Consider the following 26,488-nt stretch of genomic DNA (forward strand, 5'->3'; position numbering starts at 1 on the left):
TCTATTGAATTCATTCCACTTTATTCTGGGATGGACACTAGAGACCACAACTCACAAACATACCAGTGAACATTGAAAACTAAGGCCATTCTGTGAGTTATTTTTAAAACCTAGTGTTTTGCACATCATGATCTTTTTTAAAAAATGAATTACCAAAACCAAGATTTCTCTTCTGAAATAAGAATACAAGGTCGGCACAAGACAACTTTAGGGCCATATCTAATCTGAAGTTCATCATGTGACAAGAGCATCTTTGTTTTCTACGACATAAATCACAGCCCTGAGGCAACCGCTACCCTCAGCATCAAGTTCTCTTTTCCAGATGTCATCATAAAGTAGTACTGCCCACAGTGACCAGTGTTCTATAAACCATGTTTCTCCCTGTGAATAGCAAAGAGACTTTTACCTAAGAGACACTCTGCAGGATTCTTGGAACAGGAAAAAGAAAAGGACCTGTAACTAAGGCACTGAAAGCACATTATTTATATAAAGAAATGTAAACAATTTAATACCAACAGGCTCCCTCCATTAGTCTCTGTTATAAAAGTGCACAAGGGCGGCACGGCCAGGCGCTTGAAGTCCGGGTGAGATGGGAACGTCTCCCTGGAGTCTCGGCTGTCGACGGTTGACAACGTCTGACCTGGGGCTGTGGACGTAACTCATTTCAAAGTGACTCAAGAGGAAGCTGTGTTTTAGTAGCATGACAAACAAGGAGAGGATTTTACGAAGAGCTTTAAATTATGGGCTCTGACGTTTATTTTTCTTTCAGTCTTCCACCATGTTCTTCCCCTGAATTTTACAATTCCTTTGGGCTTGTTTCATCAGAGAGGCCTGGTGCGAAAACTTGCGGCCTCATCAGTGCCCTTCCTTGTAGGTTCCTATTTTAAGTGTAATCTTGCACGTCCCCTATAAACCACACTCGCTTTACTGAAAACGTTTCCGAATGGGAACGATGTGACAAGTGGACACACAGCACTGTAAATATTTCAAACTCCACTGAGTTTACTTTTGATGGACTGAAAGGGCTTTAAGATGAAAGCGAGGGCCCATATGCAGCCAGACAAGGGGCTGCTGAGTCCAGAGTGAGGGTGGCAGGTGGGGAGGGGCTCCTTCCTGGGCCAAGCAGGACCGAAGCTGCATTAACCTCTACTTGACACTACTACTAATCTCTACTTGCTATCCGTTTTAGAGTCCAAACCATGGACCATATATTTCTTTAAAGAAAAGAAGAAAAAGCTGGGTAGGAAAACAAATAATTACAATTTTAAAAGAAGCCTTATTGCAACCGCCTCCCCGCCCCCCCTAAAAAACACAAACAAAACACACCCTCCCAAACACACAGAAAAAATACCCCAAAAAGGCAACTTTTTTCTTTTTAAAGTTACCATTTCTAAGTCTTAGAGCAAGTACAATGTCTCAGTTTCTGGGCTTATGAGTTCTGGGCACTAAAAAAGGAGCTTGCATTTTTATCAGAAAATATGTTTGTATTTTTTTTAAGACCAAAAGAAATCATGTTTTAAAAAGGAAGAGTTCCCCCTTTACAGGTTTCAGAGGGTTAAAGAGGACCTGCCATTAAAGCCAGAGGAGCCATGAGAAGCTTGGAGGAAGGGTTAACAGCCTACATTACAAACACCTGTAGGGTAGAAAGTGCAGCCTCTCTCTCTCACCCAGGACAAAGGCAATCCTGATTGCTAAACTATTTCTTGTTTCCAAATATAACCAGAAGAAGTCTGAGAAAGACCTAAATTTAAAACTTCTTTTACTGGGGGTTGGGAGAGAAGGTTTAAAAAAATTAACCACCTTAAAAACCACTGAAGAGCTGGGTCTGGAGCAGATGTGGGTAGTAACAAATCAGAAGCCCCAGCAGTACTGAAAACAGCCTTGGGGGAGGAGTTAAATAGGCTGGGCCTTCCGTAGAGGCACTAGTTAGAACTCTCCAAGTGAGGGTGGTGTGCTGACAGAGGGCTGCTCAACCAGGACCTTCCGGAAAAGTCTGCCTGGTAAGTCCAGCTCACAGCGTGCTTGCCTTTCCTGGCGATGCCTGTGTCTGCTGTTCCCTGGATGGAAATCACCGTCCAGCAAAAATAAGACGTCATTAAGGAGAAAGCACTTGTGCCAAGAGTATATACCAAGCTAGAAAGAGTGTTTGAAGCTGGTTCAAGGCAGGAATAAACAGGCAGGTTTGCTTTACAGCACAAGACTTTTAATTGCCCCATCTTTTCTGCTACTCTGACCAGCATTCCCATTAGGACAAAATAAATAAATAAAATTTAAAAAGTAATTGCAAGGCTCCAGTGGAGTGGAAACCTCGACCACATGCTTTTTTTTTTTTTCTTTTGCCTCAGAAGGAGATTGGTACTGTTGGCTTGCTGGATTTTCCATTGACTCCAAACGACAGGAATATTTAGGAGAACAACTGGTCAAAAGTGGGCTGAAATTTTACTAGTGAAAGAGGGAGCCTGAGACTAAAAAAGAGAGAGATCCCTATCATTAAGAAAGGATTCATTTTTGTGACCATTTTGATTTTAATAAAATTTGTCAAGGCTACAAGGGTTGAATAATTTAGGTTAAACCATTACGGCCCTGTCTGCAAGTGTTTTTGTTGTTGATTTAGTGGCAGAGGTTAGACACACATGCACATGTAGAAAATACAATAACCTTCCTTTTTGTGGCAGGTTTTAAAGAAATATTTCAACCAAGACACAACTTCAAAAGTGAGTTTCTGACAGCAATACCAGACTGTTCTCAAAAAGGTAAGTGACTTCGATGTATACCGTTGTTAATGCAGAAAAGCGACACCTGCCAACAAGCTGTAATGAAACAAGTGCTACATATGCAAAGGTACACAGAAGTGAAGAACTAAATTGTTTGAACTCCGAGCTTTAAAAATTTAAACTAAGGGTTCTGAGTGGAGAGCCTGTGGTTGCTCCCTGAGACTCGTCTAGGTCTTATTTTCTGCATGAGAAAAGGGCACCGGTGGTTTTCTGATGTCTCGGTCAGTGCAAGGCTAAATGCCAAGGTTTCATGAATAATGAAGGGCTTCCTATCAAAATGTTTGTTCGGCTTAGGAGAAGGGGTTTCTGTCTTCTGGTCTTAAGGAAGGATGCAAGGGTTTGATTGGCATAGACAGGGGTGCAGGGACAGCGCCGAGAGGGAGCTGGGAGGAGGGTCCCTCACCCCCACAGTCAAGTGCCAGCACTTGATCTGGGCTGGTGCTCGGGGGCTTCGGCTCTGCCTCCCATCTGGGGAATTTGTCAGGAAGCAGGACTGGACCTGTGAGATCTGTGTGTACCTTGACTGCTAACAGCCTGATGATTGTGTACTAATACTCCGGCCCGTGATAATTTTGCCGCCATTGCTCCCTGCTACACAGTGTTGAAATTACATTCAGAGATTTAAAAAGAAAAAAAAAATTGCGTGTGTAGCAATATTGTTGCACAAAATTAAGTGCAAAATATCTTTAACAAATAATGACGGTTGTAAGAAATATTTGACACAGTCATGCAAAAATGCATCTCCATTTACAAAGGCTTAGAACATTTCCGAAATACGCCCCAGGCTTTTCCGCGGTGAACCTTAAACATCTTACTCATTTTTCTTTGCGTTTAAATGTGGCTGTTTGTGTAAGAGGCGGTAACATGCAAGTTCGAGGATCTCCAGTCCACCAAATATTCTCTCCTGCAGCACGAAGATGACAATCATGACGATAAAATACCACCGGACAAGACTGTACAGGTAGATGAACAGGCACATTGTGGGGCTGAACAGGGTCCAGTAGAGGATGGAGAGAAGTTTGACCACCAGGACTCTAAGCTCTGACTTGCAAGGAGGAACGACCGTCTGCCCCGTGAAGGAAAAATTCTTCTCCCCTTGATAGAAGGAGCGCAGCCTCTCTTCTTTCTCCTCCCACCGCTTGTGGCACCAGAGCTGGAGGTCCTCCTTGGACTCGGGGAGTGTGTTCACGGGGTACCGATGGACGTGGAAATGGATCTCCTTGGGAAAGTCCCCGAGGAGGAGGTGCTTCTCCGTCTGGGGAATGTTGTGAGGGTACGCCACCGTGATGTCATGGACGGCATCAAGGTTCTTACCTAGGTTTTGGAAAAGATAAAAATACAGATGGAATAAAGATCCATCTGGACAACAATGCTGATTCACACTGAAGGCAGGGAAAAAAAGATCAGGACAGAGTGAACCAAGATGAACAAACAAGGGCTATAAATACCTGTGTTCCTGGGCTCTTGCGTCAATATTTACCAGTCACTTAGTTTTTTATCTGCTTGCTAATTACCACAAAGACCTTTAGAAAGAAATTATCTTTGTTCCTAGAAATAGGAATCTGCCATTAAAGAATTAAATAAGCACCTTAAATTAGATTTGAGAAAGGAATTAAAGAACACAACTCTTCTCCACCAATAGGATTCACTGTTTAGAGATCTCCTATCAATAGACACCCTCTCTCCAAATAAAAAACTTTCTTACTTTTGACCCAATATCACTACGAAGGCTTCTGGAAAGAAAAACTCCATGTCAGAGTTGATACAGTGGTCAGACATGCCTGAAAACTTCCATATGACTTTCTAATTTCTAGAAACATCAGTGTGAAGTCGAATTCAGAGACTGAATGAGACCCTGACTTAGTATGCCATCATCCTTAAAAATTTCATTGTTTAGTAACTGTGGGGTTAAGTGTTTTCAGCAAAGTCATATGCCAGGTGTTGGAGATGGAGAAGTGAACCAAAAAATGCCAATCCCTAATTTCACTCCAGAGCTCACAGCAGAATCAGGGAGACAGGCAAGCAGTGTCCTAAAGGGGAGCCATGGCAGGTGAACCTCCCAGCAGAGAGCACTGGAGGGCTGAAGGCACTAAACTAGACTGGAGGCATTCAGTGAAGGCCCTCACTGTCAACCTTGAGAACGGGAACTCAAGTCTGTAGGTGATAGAGAGCCTCTTAAGGATTTTAAAGAGACATGGAACCAGTATTTGTTTCATTTGAGCAGGGGTTAGCTTGAGAGCAGTAACAAGAATAGTTTGGAGAGGACCAGGGGCAAAGAGGTTGGAAGAGTACTTTGGTCATTACAAGGCAAGAAATGAAGAGGAGGTAGGGACTAAAGGAAGTGGCATGTTAAAAAAAAATCACAAGGAAGAACTGACCTGACAGAGTGCTCAACTGGAGGGGGTGGAATGAGCCCAGGTTTATTTCTGTTTGGGGTTCTTGAATGGACTGGGGGAAGAGGGGATCTCTGAGATTAGAAATGTGACCAGAGTGCCATCTTTAAAGAATCAAGAGGATCACCCATGGAATCCTGTAAGAGGCCCAGGAAGGTTAAGTTTTTGGCCCAAGGACACACAACGTGTTGATGCATGATCTCTGAATGTTGCTTTCTTCCGTACCAAGTTATCTTCAGTGAGAGACTTTTGATGTGAACTCTTGATTCATCACAGGACTCTATGATGTAGGCAAAATTAACCTGTGGTGGAAATCAGAACAGTAGTTGCCTGTGGGGGTGGGGACTGGTGGGAAGGGAGCATGAGGAAATTTTCGGGGTGGGGGGAGCGGGCAGAGACATTCTGTATCTTGATTAAGAGTTTGGATTTCATGAAATGGTACATTTAAGATCTGTGCAGTTTCACTCTCTCCAAATTTTACCTCAGTCTTAAGAACAACAAAGATATGAAGCAAATTCCCCACCTTATATCACGTTTCCCCTTCCCCCCGAACCATTAGGTTGTGCTCAATTTCTCTGTAATGTTGGCAGTCAGTCTCCTCTCCTCTGTGATTTACTTTAGGGAAAGGACTAGGTTTCAATCTGGTTTCAGAACTGTCTTATAAAATACTCAGCCCTTAAGAGCGATGCCGTAAGAAATGAGAATACCCGTATCAACAAGGTTTACACTCAGAACTGGAGGGAAGTCCTTTCGGGACGCTGTGCACTGTCTACCTGGCGGCAGAGGAGGCAATGCAAGGTTGGCGGAGGCAACTCCAGTGCACTTGTGCCTGACGGCCTGGGGGAAAAAAGGGGCCGGGCCTGTTCGGCTTCAGAGGAGGGAAATGGGTCCTGTGGTGAGAAATCACAGGAAGATGTTTTTTAACAGCTGTCAAGAGGTGATGTGTCCACTGTTAGAGAAAAGGCTGGTTGACTCCCACCCGGTGGTGGGCTATAGCAGGAACCTACCCACAGGAAGGAAGGCTGTCTGGTCAAGCATCCAAAGACCAATTCTCACTGGTACAGTGAGCACGATACATCCACTAAGATGGTAATATGTCTTACCTGTTAACCTCACCTGCATTACAAATTGATCAACCTTTTGTCAATTCAACATTAATCATGATTACCCTGCTCTGTATTGATCAAACTTTTCCTTGACAAGTGAGTTTAATGTTTTAGTGCCCCCTCTACCTGCAGACCTCAGAGCCTGTTCATCGATGCCCACCAACCAGAACCATAATCCATAATCCAATTTATTAATAAACACAAATTGGTAGCAAAGTATATAGAATACATACTATATAGTAGTATGAAACTGAAGATGCCCCTTTCTGCATTCCTCTTAGCAATCTGTAGGGTAGGAGGTGTGTGTGTACATGCAGACAAGTGTCTGCTCAAAATACAGCAAGTTTGGGGACAGAGATGGTACCACTTAGAGAAATGTTCTGTGAAAAAATTTCTAGATTTATTGTAGTGCACAGCATGAGGGCTGTGGAGGCAGACTGCTTGGGTTCAAATCCTAGCTCTGCTTCTTAATAAGTGAATGAATTAATCTCTGTGGCTTATTACTTTCTAGATCTATAAATTACCTCCTAGGGTTGTTGTGAGGAATAAATGAGATAAGTAAAAACACAAAACAGGATCTGATATGTAGTAAGCTCTCAACAAATGTTAGCTGCTGTAGCTGTTACTGAATCATAACGTTAGCATGTTGGGCTCTAACGTGAATTTAGCTTTGAGTAAAAAGCAGAGACATTACTTTGTCAAAGGTCCATCTAGTCAAGGCTATGGTTTTTCCAGTGGTCATGTATGGATGTGAGAGTTGGACTATAAAGAAAGCTGAGCACGGAAGAATTGATGCTTTTGAACTGTGGTGTTGGAGAAGACTCGTGAGAGTCCCTTGGACTGCAAGAAGATCCAACCAGTCCATCCTAAAGGAAATGAGTCTTGGGTGTTCATTGGAAGGACTGATGTTGAAGCTGAAACTCCAATACTTTAGCCACCTGATGCGAAGAGCTGACTCATTTAAAAACACCCTGATGCTGGGAAAGATTGAAGGCAGGAGAAGGGGACGACAGAGGATGAGATTGCTGGATGGCATCACCGACTCAATGGACATGGGTTTGGGCAAGCTCCGGGAGTTGGTGATGGACAGGGAGGCCTGGCGTGCTGCGGTTCATGGGGTCGCAAAGAGTTGGACGTGACTGAGGGACTGAACTGAACTGAGTCCACAGATGCCAGCATGGATAGTGGGGAAAATACTGCATTCAAGCATCTTCTTTATACCACTGTCCAGGGCACTGCTCTTCTGGGCCCTGAAGACACCAATTACAGACCGCATGTCTTCCACATAAGACAAATGTTCAAACTATTATTTCACAAAGTGGCCAAGGACACTGCTCTGCTTCAAATATTTCAGACTCTTTCCCTGAAATATTTTATCTCAGCTTTATTCAATGACCAGCTCAAATTCTAAGGGTTCTAAGAAGAGTTTCCATATGTATTCAGGCCAAGTGGTCTTGCCTGCAGGGAGTGCTTAAGACATATGTTTCGATGTGCTCATTTGGGCATTCACCCGCCATCCTGCAGGACAGTATAAGAAGCTCACGAGAACCCAGTGTCCCAGGAAAACAAGGATCTTAAGGGCAGGACCATGTCTTTGACTCCTTAGAACCTTAGTAACATACTGCCCTACACTTAGAAAAAACACATATTTTACCAATATCTATAGTCTGTCTATCTTCTCATCTAAAGGTACAGGAGGGAATTATCATGCCTTCTGCATGAGGCTGTTAAAACAATTCAGTGAACTTATATACACAGGGCTCTTTGCATAAGACTGGCACATGGGAAGTTCTTAAATGTTAGCATGCACTACAACTTCTATATTCAGTTAATGAGACTGACTTCCTCCACTGGATCTTTTTGCAACTTGGTTCTGTGACTTCTTGGTTCTGAAAGAATTACAACAATCTTGGGTGAGGGTGTTGGGAGATCACCTTACAAAAAGGCAATATTCCAGAAGTTTCTGTAAGTTGCTTGTTTGGAATTTAGAGCTGTGGAATGATAGAACTCAACATAATTAAAATAGTATTATAATAGTATTTAAATGCTATTTATATTTAATAGTATTTAAAATACTACTAAGATATTATTTTAATTATGTTGAGTTCTATCAACATAAGACTGCTAAGAAAAGAGATTACTTTTCACACCATCTGTTCAAGACGTCCTGCCTGCCCTGGGGCCTCTAGCCCAGGGGAGTCCTTACTACCAGACAAGGTATCTTCCTCCCAGGGGTGGGCATGCTTGCAGAGCTTGGTTCGTATGTAAGTGACAATAATGAAATGGATAGTCAAAAGTTGAGATGTGCCTTTATTTCATTTACCAATTTAATAGCTAAAATAATGCATAATAGATTAAGATAAGTTCCTGCAATGACAAAGAAGTTACACTACCTTTAAATTTTCTGGTATGAGAACAAGAGACTTTTCAGTATGTGAATCATGATGGTTGCCATCAGTAAAAGCCATTTTTAGAAGATTGTATTGCTTTTTAGATAGTTTAAATTAAAAATCTAGATGCTCCATCTGGCCTAGATGCTCTCTGCCTACATGGGGCTTAGAAAATGGATCTGCTCTGTTTCTGATGCTGTGTCTACTGGACAGTTTCATACTTCAGTATAATTTTGAAAAGCAACCATTCTGTTAGAAGAACAACACTCAGCTGGGTCCAGAGATGTCTGTTCTCTAGAACACAAAAAGCACTTGCTTGATACTCCAAGTCTTAATTTTTAGTCTCAGACTGAGACTGGGGGAATTCTTAATACTTCAGTTGTGTTTAACCAATAGAAGTTTAAAAGGCATGCCTGGACTTCATGAGTGTCCTATGCAGAAGAGCAGTTCTCCCCGAATAGCAAGGGAGCCAATGATTATCAGCAGAGCTCTCCTCACTAGGAATGGGGGAGGGCCAAGTCTTTACACATCTGTATGTTTAAAATGAAAGAACCAAGAGAAGAAATTCCAGTTTGCCAAGATTCAATTATATAGTTCACTGGCAGAACAACAGAAATGTTATTTTTCTTTCTTTTTTAATCCAAAGTGATCTTTAACGGGGCTTCTCCTATAGCTCAGCTGGTAAAGAATCTGCCTGCAATGCAGATGACCCCGATTCAATTTCTGGGTCAGGAAGACCCGCTGGAGAAGGGATAGGCTACCCACTCCAGTATTCTTGGGCTTCCCTGGTGGCTCAGATGGTAAAGAATCTGCCAGCAATGCGGGAGACCTGGGTTCGATCCCTGGGTTGTGAAGATCCCCTGGAGAAGGGCTGCTGCTGCTGCTGCTAGGTCGCTTCAGACTCTGTGCAACCCCATAGACGGCAGCCCACCAGGCTCCCCCATCCCTGGGATTCTCCAGGCAAGAACACTGGAGTGGGTTGCCACTTCCTTCTCCAATGCATGAAAGTGAAAAGTTAAAGGGCAGTTTCTCAGTCGTGTCCGACTCCTAGCGATCCCATGGACTGCAGCCCACCAGGCCCCTCCGTCCATGGGATTTTCCAGGCAAGAGTACTGGAGTGGGGTGCCATTGCCTTCTCTGCTGGAGAAGGGAAAGGCTACTTATTTCAGTTTTCTGGCCTGGAGAATTCCATGGACTGGGTAGTCATGGGATGGCAAAGAGTTGGACAACTTTAATGAAGTTGATAACAACTGAAGTGTTTTTCCTTTCCCTATACCATAATCAAATGCAAAATATACAAAAATTTAGAATTTCATTTAATGCCTGCTTTTAAAAAAATTATACATACACTTTCTATTAGATCTAGATCCATAAATCTACCTATATGTATTGGAGAGTTTTCAATAAAGCAGCTTGTCATCTAAGATGTGTTTGTGTTAAAATGCTGAGGTCACTGGTTTTGTGCACTACTTTATTAGATTGAAAAAAAAAACAAACAGGATAAAAGTGGGAGTTAGTAACTAAGCAGTCATTCACTGTGCCACTTTGATACTGAATAGTACATGGCTAAAAATAAGCATGACAGACTGACACTAGTCAGTACACTCTGAAGAACAGCTTTGAATGGACAGATTTGGATATATTTAGACAAAAAATACCAATAAAGAAGAAATCTTTCAGCTTCAAAATAATGGGGCATGCATGAATCACTTAAAACCAACTAGTATTAAGGCTCAAACAGTACCATTTTCTTTGTTAGAGAAAACATTACTGTTCCCTCCTAGGAACATTATTCATTTTTCCTTGTACAAATTGGATGCATATGGAACAAAAGGTGGTGTCAGGAGGCTTCCAGCCCTGCCTCTTATCAGCTCTATGACTTGGCAAGTTCACAAGAAGCCTCATCTGTAAATGCAAATGAAAACAGTAGCGACCCTCATAGGATTTTGGGATCAGTTGGTAACAAGACTGCAGGAGGCCTACAGAAGGGCTTGGCAGGCGTGTGCTCAAACTCTGCTATTGCTCCGCGTGGGAAGATCACTGACAGCACCTGCTTGGTTTAGGCTGCTATCCTTTACCTTCCATTTTCCTCTAGATTTCCTCTCTTTGGGAGACAGACAAGTCTCTTGTAGTGACACTGAGGTCTACTGTCTAATATTCTGTCCACTCCTCTCCCCGGTAGAGCAGTAAAGTCGTTCAGGGGCTGACCTTGGCTCTCCAGGTAAGTCCAAGCATATCAAGCAAGTGCATCATGGTCCCAATTTATCTCCTGATACATTTTCTTTTCCAACCTAATAACTCATCTCTCGGACATTTTAAACTCAGCATAGAAACTGAATCCTCTGATGGCATTTAGAATTAGAAGCTGATGACGTGTGCTCTAGGATCACTGGTCTTTGTCCCAGGTTGCTGTTACTGTTTTTAATAAGCTGAAGTTAGTGTCTACTCTTTTTCTAAGAAAGAACCATTCTGCACTTAAAAAGCAACTTTCAGCTGAAAGATGACACTAAAAATGGTATCCCTGTGAATAATCATGCTTATCCAGGAATTCAGCTCTTACCTACAATTTTAGGGAGACATATTTTCACTTTCCTGTCCTAAATCTGTTGAACTTTTTGTTTTCTGTGTAAATGCATGAATCTTTTCAATTACAAATCTCTATCTTCTGACAGAACTTCAAAACAAGTTTTATTTTCTAGGTACAATGGGAACCTGTTGACATTTTCCATAATTCAACAATATTGGTGCATTAGAAGATCATTAAGGCGAGATACGAATAACAATATAGCACTTGCTGAGGACAGAGAGACATACATACACTCATATGCACACATGTATATAAAACATGTGCCTCAAAAAAAGATACAGAAACTTTCAAAAATGAGATCATACTGTATATACTGTTTTATAACTGTTACAAGTACTTTCCATTCATGCCATTATAATTTTCTAAAATATCATTTTATAGATGTGTATACAACATTAAAAATTACTTTATCAGATATTTGTTTTCACATAATATTAAATATCAATATTTAAATAGGTATCTTTGCAACTAATAATAAAGATTTTATAGGGTAAATTCCAGTAAGTTAAATTGCTGGATCAAAGAATATGAATAGGTTTTTCCTGCATATGGGAAACTGACCCCCAGAAAGGTCAGTTTAATAAAAACACACAAGAAATGTATGATGGTGCTTTCTTTTTCACGCTTCTACTAATGCTTGCAATTGCTACTTTTAGAAAGTTGCCAAAATATGTCATTTTTGTTTTAATTTGTATGTCTTTGGTTAGATAAAACAACGTATCACTGGGTATATACTCTAGGGTTTTCCCTATAGGTTTTGGGATTCAGTGATTTGTCATCTTATGGATTTGTAAGACCTCTTTATACATGCTTTAAATCTTTTATACCAGTGTTGGTCATCTGACACTCGTGCTTCCCTGGTCACTGATGGGGTTATTTTGTTGCTGTCTATGAAATGTGGCTTTATGTCTTTTATCCAGTTCCTATGGGCTGTCTGTCTCTTTCTAGTCAATTTGCAAAACTTGTTCTTTACCATGGATTATTAATACTCCGTATTCTTTATTGCAAATAGTTTTATAAATCCGTTATCTGTTGCTATTATTTATGGCATACTTCCAATATGTGTGGGTGTCTGTGTCTATACAAGTTCATTATTTATTCTGTTATAGCTTTTAGATTCCTATCTTTTGTCTTTCCAGCCCCTAGACTGTTTGTATACTTTGTAGTTTTCTACAAGATGAAAAAACATTTTTCATTTAATTTTATAACCCACCTTTACTTTCTTTCAAGACATTTGTTTTTCTAGCATCCTTTATTAAATAACTCTTTTTCCTACTATTTTGAAATACCACTTGGTCATATATTAGATTCTCAAATATACAGCTATCCAGTCTCCTTTCTCTCTTTTGCTCCAATGAGCTGTGTTTATTCCTTTCCTTAGTTACTTAATATGTAATAAAGCAAATCTTTCTTTTTCACACTGTATTGGGCTCCTGCTAGCACCTATTTTGCAATATAAATTTAAGAGCAACCAGGTAAATAACCCTGCCAATTAAGGTGACTTAAGAGACAGGAGTGCAATCCCTGGGTTGGGAAGATCCCCTGGAGGAGGGCATGACAACCAACTCCAGTATTCTTTCCTGGAGAATCCCCATAGACAGAGGAGTCTGGTGGGCTACAGTCCATAGGGTCTCAAAGGGTTGGACACAACTGAAGCAAATTAACACACACAATTCTAACACAAAAAACCACCCCCCTCTCAACTTAACCTGAAATTGTATTTGCATTATATTTACATTATACTTTTGAAAGAAATGGTCTTTCTTTCAAAAGTGAGAGTTGGACTATAAAGAAAGCTGAGCGCTGCAGAATTGATGCTTTTGAGCTGTGGTGTTGGAGAAGACTCTTGAGAGTGCCTTGGACTGCAAGGAGATCCAACCAGTCCATCCTAAAGGAAATCAGTCCTGAATATTCATGGGGAGGACTGATGCTGAAACTGAAACCCCAGTACTTTGGCCACCTGATGTGAAGAACTGACTCATTGAAAAAGACCCTGATGCTGAGAAAGATTGAAGGCAGGAGGAGAAGGGGACGAAAGAGGATGGGATGACTGGATGTTATCACTGACTCAATGGACATAAATTTGAGCAAGCTCTAGGAGTTGGTGAAGGAAAGGGAAGCCTGGACTGTTGCAGTCCATGGGATTGCAAAGAGTCGAACATGACTGAGCAACTGAAATTTAAAAGAACTGATACTTTTATATTGTTTTTTCAAGAAAAATGTATTTCCATTTGCTTAAATCTTAGTTTATCTTCCAACAAGACTTCAGGTTTCTTCACAAAACTTTTGTGACTTTCTTTAAAATTTATTCTTAAATAATTTCATAATTCTTTGGACTATTGTGGATGGGATATATGTTCCTACTTAATGCTTTTAGGCAATCACTGCTTGTTGTTCAGTCATTAAGTCCTGTCCGACTCTTTGTGACCCCAAGGACTGTAGCAAGCTGAACTTCTGTGTCCTTCACTATCTCCCAGAGTTTGCTCAAACTCATGTCCATTGAGTGGGTGACTCTCTCTAACCATCTCATCCTCTACTGCCCCCTCCTCCTGCCCTCAGTCTTTCCCAGCATCAGGGTCTTTTCCAATGAGTTGGCTCTTCACATCAGGTGGCCAAAGTATTGGAGTTTCAGTTTCAGCATCAGTCCTTCCAAAGAATATTCAGGGTTGACTTCCTGTAGGATTGACTGGTTGGATCTCCTTGCAGTCTAGGTGACTCTTAAGATCTTTTCCAGCACCACAGCTCAAAAGCATCAATTCTTCGGTGCTCAGCTTTCTTTATACTCCAACTCTCACATCCATGCATGACTGCTGGAAAAACCGTAGCTCTGACTATATGGACCTTGTCAGCAAAGTGATGTCTCTGCTTTTTAATATATGTTGTCTAGGTTTGTCATAGCTTACTTTCCAAGGAACAAGCATCTTTTAATTTCGTGGCAGTCGTCACAGTCTGCAGTGATTTTAGAGGTCAAGAAAATAAAATCTGTCACTATTTCCACTTTTTCTCCTTCTATGTGGTGGGACTGGGTGCCATGATCTTAAGATTTTTGAATGCTGAGTTTTAAGCCAGCTTTCTCACTCTCCTCTTTAACCCTCATCAAGAGGCTCTTAAGTTCCTCTTCACTTTCTGCTATCAGAGTGGTATCATCTGCATATCTGAGATTGTTGCTATTTCTCCTGGCAATCTTGATTCCAGCCTGTGATACATCCAGCTGGACATGTCACATCAGGTGTCACATGATGTACTCTCCACAGAAGTTAAATAAGCAGGGTGACAACAAACAGCCTTGTCATACTCCTTTTCCAATTGTGAATCAGTTTTTTGTTTCCATGTCTGGTTCTAACTGTTGCTTCTTGACCTGCATACAGGTTCCTCAGGAGGCAGGTGAGACGGTCTGGTATTCCCATCTCTTTAAGAATTTTCCACAGATTGTTGTGTTCCACACAGTTCAAGGCTTTAGTCAATGAAGCAGATGTTTTTCTGGAATTCTCTTGCTTTTTTTTTTTATGATCGAGCGGATGCTGGCAATTTGATCTCTGGTTCCTCTGCCTTTTCTAAATCCAGCTTGTACATCATGAAGTTCTTGGTTCATGCACTTCTTTGGCATTGACTTTCTTTGGGATTGGAATGAAAACTGACCTTTTCCAGTCCTGTGGCCACTGCTGAGTTTTCCAAATTTGCTGGCATATTGAGTGCAGCAGTTTAACAGCATCATCTTTCAGGATTTGAAATAGCTCAGCTGGAATTCCATCACCTCTAATTACATTGCTTACAGTAATGCTTCCTAAGGCCCACTTTATTTCACACTTCAGGATGTCTGGCTCTAGGTGAGTGACAACACCATCATGGTTATATTGGTTACTGAGATGTTTTTTGTATAGTTCTGTGTATTCTTGCCACCTCTTCTTAAATCCCTTCTGCTTCTGTTAGGTCCTTGCCATTTCTGTCCTTTATTGTGCCCATCCTTGTATGTAATGTTCCCTTGATAGTTCCAATTTTCTTGAAGAGATTTCTCGTCTTTACCATTCTATTGTTTTTCTCTGTTTAGAATACAGAAAGTCAATTGTTTGTGTATATTTAACTTATTTGTAGCCATCTTAACATCATAAAATTAAGTCTAGTTGATTTTTTTTTTTTACTAGACTCTTTGACTTTCTAGATTTTCAATCAGCAGCAAAAACATAGCTTTATGTTCAGTTTTCTCATCTTTACGGTCTTTTCTCAGTGCTTTCACTAGCATTTGCTTAATAATAAAAAGTACAGATCTGACATTAACTAAAATGTGGGTTTAAATGCTTTAGCATATCAGATACTGTTGAGTTTTGGCAACATAGTACTACATTTAAATAACTTCTATTTTGTTATAATTTTTATTATGAATGCCTTATCAAGAATGAAAAAGAGAATCAATGGGATATAGTTAAATTTTGAATGCCTCCCCTAAACATTCTAGCATTCTAGCAAAATTCACCAAAAATAAATAGTCAAAGAATAAACAAATGCAAAAACTAGGTATTTGATGAATAAAAGATTAAACTCGATGAAGGAGATTAAGGGGGAAAGAGAGCATACATATTTCAGATCACAGATAGCAAATGAAGCAAAATCACAATACAGAAGAGATTAAAACAATTGTGAGAATGTCAGTCTACACATGAGATAATAAAAAAAACCACAGTAGAGGATCCATGTACATATATACTATACTTTGTGCTTCAGATCTGAGTGGTGAAAATTTGTGTTTGGTTCAAAAATTGTAAAATATCATTAGTCTATTTTGAACAGAATGCAAGCTTTTCTTGCTATGTACTAAGGACAAAGAGCATGGGTGCTAATTTTATAGGCAGGCCAATGTAGCTCATGCGCTGGGTCTCCTTAGCCCCCAGGATTTTAGTGTAGAATTTACAGAGCAAACACAGACAGCGAGGGATAAAATCACACAGTGCTATGATGGGAAAAGGACGAGTTCTGGTTTCAAACTTTTCATTCCCAGGATCTACTAAGCATAACTGCTACTTACACTGGTGCATCTGTAGACTGTGCTTTTGATGACACAGACTTATTCTGCCTTCTCTTTCAAAACTTCATACTCTTTGTTTTCATTATTCTTTAAAAAACAAAAAAACATGTGCTAGAATGTTTAGAGAAGGCATTCAAAATTCAATGCAAAAAAACAAGAGCAATAACAAAATATAATTTATCGTACTGTTGGATTCAACAGATTTGTTTAGATGTTCCAAAGCCCATGGACATGAATCAATACTGGATTAAAAGATCAGAAATGTCAGCATATGCATACTGTACTAATTTGCTAGTGTTTGAATTAAATGAGATTGGAGACAGCACATTATTGGAGTCTCTGTGCTCTGAGGTTAGGACTGAAGATGCCTAATGATGCACTTGGACATTACTATGTATTATGTGTGTATGTGCTTAAGTTGCTCAGTTGTGTCTGACTCTTTGCGACTCCATGGACCATCAGACTCTTTTATCCATGTACTGAGTGCTTACTAAGTGCCGGGCATAATTGATTCAACAGTAGGACCAAAAGCTGTAGGCATTTGGGGTATACTGGTGGACAAAAGGAAGACCCTTCCCTTGTGGCGTTTATCAGGACAACACTTTTGTGGTGGTATCCCTCTTTAGCAGTTGTGGAAACTGAGGCACAAAGAAGTGTCACTTGCTGAAGATCAGTTAGTAGAAATCATTGTGGCTGATTACAAAGCCTTTCCACTATGCCATTCTACCTTCTATGAACTGCACATTAAGAACAGTAGGTGCAGAATCAGACTGACCTAGTTTGTACCCAGGCACAGTCTTATTAGCCATGTGACCTTGAACAAGTTACTTAACCTTCCTGGGCCTCAGGCTCCTCACCTGCAATCTGGGAATAATGCTTCCCTTGGAGGGCTAGAAGAAACAAAACATATCTGTCAGCCAGTCTGTAAAGGCAGTACTTAGTAAGGGCATCAATTCTACAAAAATGAAAGATCTTGGTGTTTTTCTTTCAGTCTTGCACTATATTATTCTCAAGTATATCATTCACATATTCTGATTAACAGAGTCTTGCTGTAGTTGTATACAAAATATAAATGATTAGATCTTGTATACATTTCTGTTATATACTCCTCAGTTCAATTCAATTCAGTTGCTCAGTCGTGTCCGACTCTTTGCGACCCCATGAACTGCAGCACGCCAGGCCTCCCTGTCCATCACCAACTCCCGGAGTTCACTCAAACTCACGTCCATCGAGTCGGGATGCCATCCAGCCATCTCATCCTCTGTCATCCCCTTCTCCTCCTGCCCCCAATCCCTCCCAGCATCAGAGTCTTTTCCAATGAGTCAACTCTTCGCATGAGGTGCCCAAAGTACTGGAGTTTCAGCTTTAGCATCATTCCTTCCAAAGAACACCCAAGACTGATCTCCTTTAGAATGGACTGGTTGGATCTCCTTGCAGGCCAAGAGACTCTCAAGAGTCTTCTCCAACACCACAGTTCAAAAGCATCAATTCTTCGGCGCTCAGCTTTCTTCACCATCCAACTCTCACATCCATACATGACCACAGGAAAAACCATAGCCTTGACTAGACGGACCTTTGTTGGCAAAGTAATGTCTGTGCTTTTGAATATGCTATCTAGGTTGGTCATAACTTTCCTTCCAAGGAGTAAGCGTCTTTTAATTTCATGGCTGCAGTCACCATCTGCAGTGATTTTAGAGCCCAAAAAATAAAGTCTGACACTGTTTCCACTGTTTCCCCATCTATTTCCCATGAAGGGATAGGACCAGATGCCATGATCTTCATTTTCTGAATGTTGAGCTTTAAGCCAACTTTTTCACTCTCCTCTTTCACTTTCATCAAGAGGCTCTTTAGTTCCTCTTCACTTTCTGACATAAGGGTGGTGTCATCTGCATATATGAAGTTATTGATATTTCTCCTGGCAATCTTGATTCCAGCTTGTGCTTCTTCCAGCCCAGCGTTTCTCATGATGTACTCTGCATATAAGTTAAATAAGCAGGGTGACAATGTACAGCCTTGACATATTCCTTTTCCTATTTGGAACCAGTCTGTTGTTCCATGTCCAGTTCTAACTATATACTCCTGCTGTTGCTGCTAAGTCGCTTCAGTCGTGTCCGACTCTGTGCGACCCAATGGAAGGCAGCCCACCAGGCTCCCCCGTCCCTGGGATTCTCCAAGCAAGAACACTGGAGTGGGTTGCCATTTTCTTCTCCAATTCATGAAAGTGAAAAGTGAAAGTGAAGTCGCTCAGTCGTGTCCGACCCTCAGCGACCCCATGGACTGCAGCCTTCCAGGCTCCTCCGTCCATGGGATTTTCCAGGCAAGAGCCCTGGAGTGGGGTGCCACTGCCTCCTAGGACAAGCTTAACTGACTGGTTCACCAAACCACAAGCTAGACCCGACCATCCACTTTGTAGCAGTTACCTAAACCACAGTGGAGTGTGTAAATTATAATCTTATAAATCTAGAAAATTAATAGTAACAATACAGTTTAAACTAGTAAAAAGTATGGCCCCAAATCAAAGCCTAACACTACTACTCTATAGCTTTATTGTGTATGTGATTTTGCATATAACACAGAGTCTGCTGCAGTTTCATCCTTGTCTCCTTTGAGAGGGAAAGTTAATTTGGTTGGGGATGTGATCTTATTAGTGGGTAGAGACCAAGTTGGTTTCTTCAAAAATAGGTAGAAGGTAGAGTAGAAGTGAAGGTCTCTGCTGCAGGTGACACATTTTGTCCTTTCTGTGGCCCTGAGCTCTGCACTGGAAGCCACACTGATCGGTCTCAAGGTTAGGTTTATGCTACACCTCCTGCCTAGTCTTCTACGTAGATGACCCAAGAATTAAGTTACCTGCTTTCAGTCACTCGGAAATCAAAATTCCCAATCAGTAAACTTGACCTCCGCCTGACTGGGGATTGAGGATCTTACTACAAGGTTTTGCTGGTTTTTTTTCCCCCCATCAACCAGGACAGATCCAACCATGGTTGCACACCTTCTACAGCAGGGGCTTAGCAATCCCAAAGTCCTTTTGGTTGATGGAAGGTGTGTGAGGTGATATTTCTGAACAAGGTTATTCTGAAGGCTAAGTTTCCTACTTCTTCCCTCTTCCACAACCCACTAATATTCTGTTCTCCTAAATGACCAAATTAAATATTCTACTAGGGAACTTTATGGCTTTTGTACTCTTTTAGTAGGAATAGTCGTCATTCATTCATTCTTTTTACTTTGTTTTAATGAGTCCTGTAAAGTGAGGTGGTAGTAGTAAAGAAATGGGTCAACACAGGAAATATCCAAAATTTCAAATGGTGAAGTCTCAAATGCAGGTCTTCACTTATGCAAAAGGGAAGAAAGGACCATTTAATGGGACTGGGACTTCTTTTCCAACAAAATGATAAAGAACCAGACGGTGTGTAGCTCAGCTGAAGGACAAAAGTCTCAGGTTCCTCCAATATGACAAAGGAACAATAGACTCTGTTCTTACAGCATTTATAGAGTATCTTCTGAAGTTTAAAATGAGAAAAAGAAAATGGACTTTGTGCAGTTCAGAAAGATGTGTTTCAAAGAACAGAGCAGACATACCAATAATATCATATACAATTTTGACACTTCTGACCAAAAGAGGTGACAATTTCCTCTTTTTCTTTTAGTACTTTTTTTTCCTTTTTGTACTTTTTCTCCCTCCTTCCCTCCCTCTCTTTTTTTCTGTGGATAAAGTTCAAAGACACATGCTAACATTACACCAAACTGAAAACGAATCCAAGTACTCTATACCTTTGTAAATGAGCAGAATCCATACATGTGGTTATCTACATTTATAGACTTAAAATTCCTGGTTTTCAATAGCTGTGGCCTGCTGTATCTTCTTCCAGGCAGAAAACTTATTTTCTTGCATCCTAAGGAGTCAATTGCTGATACAGGGGAGGGCATGTTCTATATAACACTTGTTTTTTTCAGCGTATTTTATTCCTAAGATGAGAAAGGATCAAGGATTCTTCTAAACATTTCTCAACCATCAACCAGAAATTCCTCAGTGCTGACAAACTTCTCAAAACAATACTCCCCAAAGCATCAATGGAGACTGGGTGGTGGGGGAAGATATTAAGGTGAATTCATTTTCTAGTTAACTCTGTCAAATTTCCTCAAGTCAGACCTCAAGCAGAGGTCAGTGCTGATGATCTAGCCCAACTGTTGACTAAACAGCTGCTTCATGTGAGCCAGAGAGGGGGAATCAGGATGGGAACACTGCAGTAAGTAAAGTATTAAAGAGCAGATGCTTTCTTTGAAGGTATTCATTAGGAGACAGGAAGTAGAGAAAAGTGCTTCCATCCAGGGATCAACTCTTATGAATTGGCATAAAAAGTCATTTGGGTAATAACTCGACTTTCTGTTTAAATTCAAAAATGTAAGGAGAGTTAACATCTGGATGAATAGCTACTATGAAACTTGAGCTGTAAGAATAACAAAAAATTAGGGAAGTAAATCAGTCTATGTAGTGGGCTGAATGGTCTTTTTCTGGTACCTCAGCTAGTAAACAATAAGCCAGCAATCCAGAAGACCCCTGTTCAATTCCTGGGTCAGGAAGCTCCCCTGGAGAAGGGATAGGCTACCCACTCCAGTATTCTTGGGCTTCCCTGGTGGCTCAGATGGTAAAGAATCTGCCTGCAATGCAGGAGACCTGGGTTTGATCCATGGGTTGGGAAGATGCCCTGGAAGAAAGCATGACAACCCACTCTAGTATTCTTGCCTGGAGAAACCCTGTGGGCAAGAGGAGTCAGGCAGGCTACAGTCCATGCGATCTCAAAGAGTCAGACACCACTGAGCAACTAAACACACAGCACAGTGGGTTGAGTATTCTCTTCCCCAAAATTTACTGTCCAGCAAAACTTCAGAATATGACTTTATTTGGAAATAGGTTCTCGCAGATGTAATTAAGGTTAAGGACTAAGATGAGACCACAGTGGATTAAGGTGGACTTTAAATGCACCTTAAAAAATGTCCTTTTAAGACAGAACAGGGGATCATGTAAAGATGCTGGGAGGACTAGAGTTATGTAGCCAAGCTAAGGAATGCCAGGAGCCAACAAGCTAGCACAGGCTAGGAAAGATTCTCCCTTAGAGCTTTGGGCAAGGGTATGGCCCCTGCCAGTACCTAGATTTCAGACTTATCTTTTTTATTTTTAAGGCATCAAATATGTAGTGATTTTTTTAATGGTGGCCTAGGAAACTGACACAATACACATTAAGCAATATCGAATGTCAAGGATTGCTTCTTTTTTGAGGCTTTATTTTGGGAAAGGACATTTCTTCTAGAGATTTATTGTACTTTTGAGTTATAAAGTGGCATTTTGAGAATAAAGAGCAAGGTCACCTAACTGTCAAAGACAGCTGTACGGAAAGTGAACGCTTTGTTTCCTAAATTTATCCGAGGAAAGTAGCTACAGGTTCTTATGGAGAATGCAGAGCTACCATTTTATGGCAATTCCTACAGACTGCTGAGACTTGTTCCTTAGTTGAGAAAGAGAGGCTGTGCCAGTGGTTATTAGCCTTCAGTGGCCTAAGTCACCTGGGGAACTAGCTGAATGTGAGGAGTCCTGGACCTCATTCCCAAGATGCTCATTTAACGTGTATGGGTGAAATCAAGGAATCCATGTTTTAATAGGCACTGCAGGAGATTCTGATCTGATGTAGAGGGTTGGAGGGCCACACTTTGGAAAACATAAGGATGGCTCTAAGCAGAGGAGTAAATGTAAATGCGAAAGTGTAACATTTCTATAGTGAAACATAGGAGAAAATCTTTGTGACCCTGATCAGGCAACAATTTCTTAGGTCACAGAGAGCAAAAATAAGAAAGGAAACACTGGAGAAATTGTACTTCATCAAAATTAAACACCTTGACTCTCCATAAAACAATTTTAAGAAAATGAAAAGATAAGCTACAGATTGGGAGAAAATAATTGCAAACCATATATATGATAAAGGACTTGAATCTAAAATACTGGGCTGGCCAAAAAGTTCATTTCGTTAGTGAATAAGATTGTTCAATAAAATTCTTGATGAAAATGAAAAAAAAATTATTTTTACTTACAGCCTCACGGACGTTTTGGCCAACCCAATATTAAGAACTCTTACAACTCAGTAATAAGAAGACGGCCCAGTTTTCAAGAATACGTAAAAGAATGGAATTGGCATCACCAAAGAACGTATATGAAAGGCGAGTAAATCCAGGAAAAGATGCTTGACGTCTTTATTATTAGGGAAATACAAACTGAAACGACAGTGAGTTACCACTGCATACCTAACAGAATGGCTAGAACTGAAAAAGCTGACAATAACAAGTCTTGATGATGATGCCTAACAATTCTCCAGCACTGATGACGGGAATGTAACTTAGTACAGCCACTTTGGAAAAGACAGTTAGGCAATGGCCCAGCAATCACACTTTTAGGTATTTACCCAGGAAAACATTAGCCTATGTCAATCCCTGTATGGAAATGTTCATGGCAATGTTATACATAATATTCTTAAACAGTAAGCAACCCAAATAGCTATCAGTCCATGAATGGGAAAATTGTGTTATATTCCACACAGCAGAATACCACTCAGCCATAAAAAGGAATAAACTGATAATGTAAAACAATATGGATGAAATTTAAAAAGCATTATGCTAAGTGAAAGAAGCAAGGTAAAGTCAACTACATACTGCTTAATTCCATTTATATAAAAATCTACAAAAGGCCAAGTTACAGTGACAGAAAGCAGATCAGCAGTTTGTAGAGGCTGTGGGTTCAAGGAAGAGGTTTCATGGCAAATGGGGTCCTAAGAGAACTTTTAGGGATAATGAAATACTCTGTATTTTGACTAGAGCAGTAGTTACATGACTACATTTCTCAAAATGCATCTAACTGTACATTTAAAATGTACTTGCACTTTAAAGCAAGTAAATTGTACCTCTAAAAGTTGTTATTTTTGAAAGCTTCTCAAATATGTACTCTAAAGTAATATGTAAGAGATATAATAAAACAAATTTGTAGTATCTGCTATAATCCAAATACAGCATGATTTACACTGGTTGGATTCTCATCAAACTAAAATGTTAGAAAACAGAGTATTTAAAGTTTGAAACAAGTCCAAAATTTATTCACATGCACTAATTTTTAATGATTTTTTTTGGTTTTAGCATTTTATTGGAAACAGAACATTTTCCTATTCATTCAAATAAACACTGACACATTCATAAGTTTTGCATTATTGTTTTGCACAAGTTTTTCCCTTCTTGGCTAATATAATTCCCTAATTAAAAAATTATGTTAAGTGCAACATGACATTTTAAAACTTCTACCATCCTAATTTCTTTCAGGGTCACAAATAATACCCAAATGTTTTCTTGCTTAACCATCTAGAAAGGAAAAGGATTGAATCAACATACTTTTGGAGCAGTTGCAAATAATTCAATTAGGATTGACAAAGAATAAAGATAACAATAAAGTGGGAGACCGTGTGTCTTGCGATCAATATTTTAGAAGCAGAGCTCTCTAATTAGATTACCACAGTGGTAGCACAGCAGGGCTTCAGTATTATCAAACAAAGCTCGTGTGCGCACATGTACACACACAGACGCCACTGCACCCTTCAATACTGAGACAGTATATCATCTGTTCTAATAGTTCAGGTTTTGGAGGATATATTTCTGCTTTTAACCAACACTATGACATAGAAACTTATGAAACATTTGGGAACTGGTTTAACATACCCATTGTAACCTCCCTCTCCCCCCAGCTGCCCCCACCACTGCCCTCCACCAAATACTTGCTCTACCACCATCCAAAACGGAGCACCAGTCTCCTCACATACCACAGCAACTCAACAGCAGCACTCTGTCAGTGCCACAGAATACGTGACCCTGGCATCAAGATTACTTTGCTTAGCTTTGAATTATTCACACACAGTGGCCAATGACAAGGCCAGGCCAGGCTGATGGGGAGGTGGTCACTCTGTGTGTCCAGAGGCTCCTGCCCTGGAATCTAGTGCCCTCCCCACCTTTACTCAATGGGGAAGGGTCTAATTACAGTACTTTACACAGGCTGATCTATTGACTGATTATATGATATGAATAGATTTCTTAACCATTCAACCAGTCTTGAGACATAAAACCAGGAAGAAATCTGATTTAGTCCTCCCGATGTATAACTTACCTTTTCCTGGTACAACTTTTCCTCCATAGCTTCGTAAAGCAAGTAAGTGAAATGGAATTTGTGGGCTCAGTTCCTAAGATTATATACCTCCTTTCACTTCACTCGTTTACATAACCCCTCTGCCTGCTGGAGGTTTTTGTCTGCTTCCTCCTCCTTGCCCAGACACTCACTTGAGCCTGTTGGATGGGTACATGCATTGATAGGAGTATTTGACTTTTTTGTTGTTGTTTGTTTACTGGGATTGGAGGCTAGTGAGGGTCCTTGGTAAAGTCATGATTATTAGCTGAAAGTTGGCCCTCAGCACTGCTCGGTAACCACACTGGTTTCTTTAGTCTGTTCTGTGTCCCAACCACCAGGATTTGAGTATTTCATGCCTCTGTTTTTCTTTCAAACCTCCACTACACTTCATCATCCCTCAGTCTCATCCGATTTCTCTAAGAAAACGACTCCTGAGAAACTTCTACAAGCTCTTACCACCGTATCTACCCACCTACTTGCAGGTAAGTCCATACATATACTTTGCTTTCTCTTCTTTATACAGATGACCTGCCCAGCCTCCTACTTAGGGCCTGTCCCTCCACCTGTGTCTCTATCATCTTGTCTAATCTAGTGATTCTGATGATGACATTTCTCCAGCGATAATCAATCACTCCTGTCTTGCAGATCAACATGCATGTAATTCCTCCCATCATCCCCTATTAACACATGTCCCCTGGCTACTGCTCACTTTTGTCCTCACCCATGCAGCTAAACGTCTTGAGTTGTCTACACTCACAATCTTCAGTCTCATCTTTCTCTTGAACCCGTGCCCATTAAGCTTTGCCAAAACTGCTCTCCACAGTCATCAGTGACCTTCAACAAAACCAACTCCAGTGATTCCCCACCTCCTTGAAAAACTATTTCACCTTGTTCCCTGCCCTTATTACTTTCTCGCTGCTTTTCCAGACTCAGTGACCAGTGCCAAGTCTTTATTTTACTTTAGTTTATCTGCACTCATTCCCTAGGTGATCTCTTTCAGTCTTAAAGCTTATGTGCTGATGCCTCCCAAATCTGTACCTCCAGCCTGCCTCTCTCCCTTCAGACTCACGTATCTGACTACTAACTTCACCTCTCTCTTTGGATGCCTAATTAGAATCTCAAGCTTACCACAGTCTCGCTTCCAGCCATTTCTGTCTCAAGGAGGAAGGTGGCTGTCCTTCCTCCAGGCCAAGAACTTTGAGTCATCCTTGCTTCCCCACTCTCATACTCCACATGCATTCCATCATAGGGTCCTACTGGCTCCACCTAAAATAGATCCAGAGTCCAGCCAGTTCTGGCCACCTCCCCAAATTTTCTCTCAAGCTACCACCTCCCACCCGATTACTGCAAATATCTAATTGGTTTCTCTGTTTGACCACCGTCCCTCCTACAGATTCTTTTCAGCACAGCAACCAGAGTCATCCTTTCAGAATGTTCGTCATTATAGCCCACCTTGGTTTCCTCACCCCATTTCACTCAGAGAAAACGCCCAAAGCCTACACTCACCCAACAGCCCGTTACCCTTCAGCACTCATTTTATTCTGCTGCCCACCAGACTCACTGGTCCAGCCACACTGGGTTCTGTGTTCTCCTTTGAACACACCAGTCACAGTCCCATTCTGGGACCCGAGCTGTTCCTCTACCTGAGATGTTCTTCCCCCAAATTTACCTTTTCAGGGGGCCCCAAGGACCCTACTTAAGACGGCAGGCTTTCTTCTTCCCAGATTTATTTTTCCTCTGTAGGCTTACTATTGGACGAACTATATTTGTTTTTACTTACTTGTGTATTGCCTGTTTTTCTGCTGCTAAAATGAAAGCACCAGAGGGGAGTAGTAGTTTCGTTGCTTTTACTCACTGACTTATCTCCAGTGCTTCTTCAATATGCTCGGTGAAATAGCTATTTACTGAATACACTGAGTGAGCAGAAAGAGGGAAACTGAGCAAAGCTTCCTTCTCTGGAACACTTCTGGCAGGAGGAGCACCCAAGAATAGAGCCTTTGCTAACGGCCTGC

The 26,488-nt window shown here is 40.9% G+C and overlaps 1 protein-coding gene and 1 long non-coding RNA gene across 3 annotated transcripts in view; one reads left to right on the forward strand and one right to left on the reverse strand.

Annotated features, from left to right (window-relative positions):
* LCLAT1 (lysocardiolipin acyltransferase 1) overlaps positions 1-26,488 on the reverse strand; it is a 192,742-nt gene continuing 166,254 nt past the window's right edge. For both annotated transcript variants that reach the window (XM_006061049.4, XM_006061048.4), the window contains one exon: positions 1-4,088. In XM_006061049.4, coding sequence (XP_006061111.1) covers positions 3,586-4,088 — 503 coding nt within the window. In that variant the 3' untranslated portion in view covers positions 1-3,585. The remainder of the gene's footprint in view (positions 4,089-26,488) is intronic.
* On the forward strand, positions 1,870-22,503 carry LOC123328571. Its single transcript, XR_006543489.2, has 3 exons — positions 1,870-2,000; positions 2,676-2,753; positions 22,354-22,503. It is a non-coding gene; the product is annotated as an uncharacterized LOC123328571 (long non-coding RNA).

This window comes from Bubalus bubalis, chromosome 12 (assembly GCF_019923935.1).
Source record: "Bubalus bubalis isolate 160015118507 breed Murrah chromosome 12, NDDB_SH_1, whole genome shotgun sequence".
NCBI lineage: Eukaryota > Metazoa > Chordata > Mammalia > Artiodactyla > Bovidae > Bubalus > Bubalus bubalis.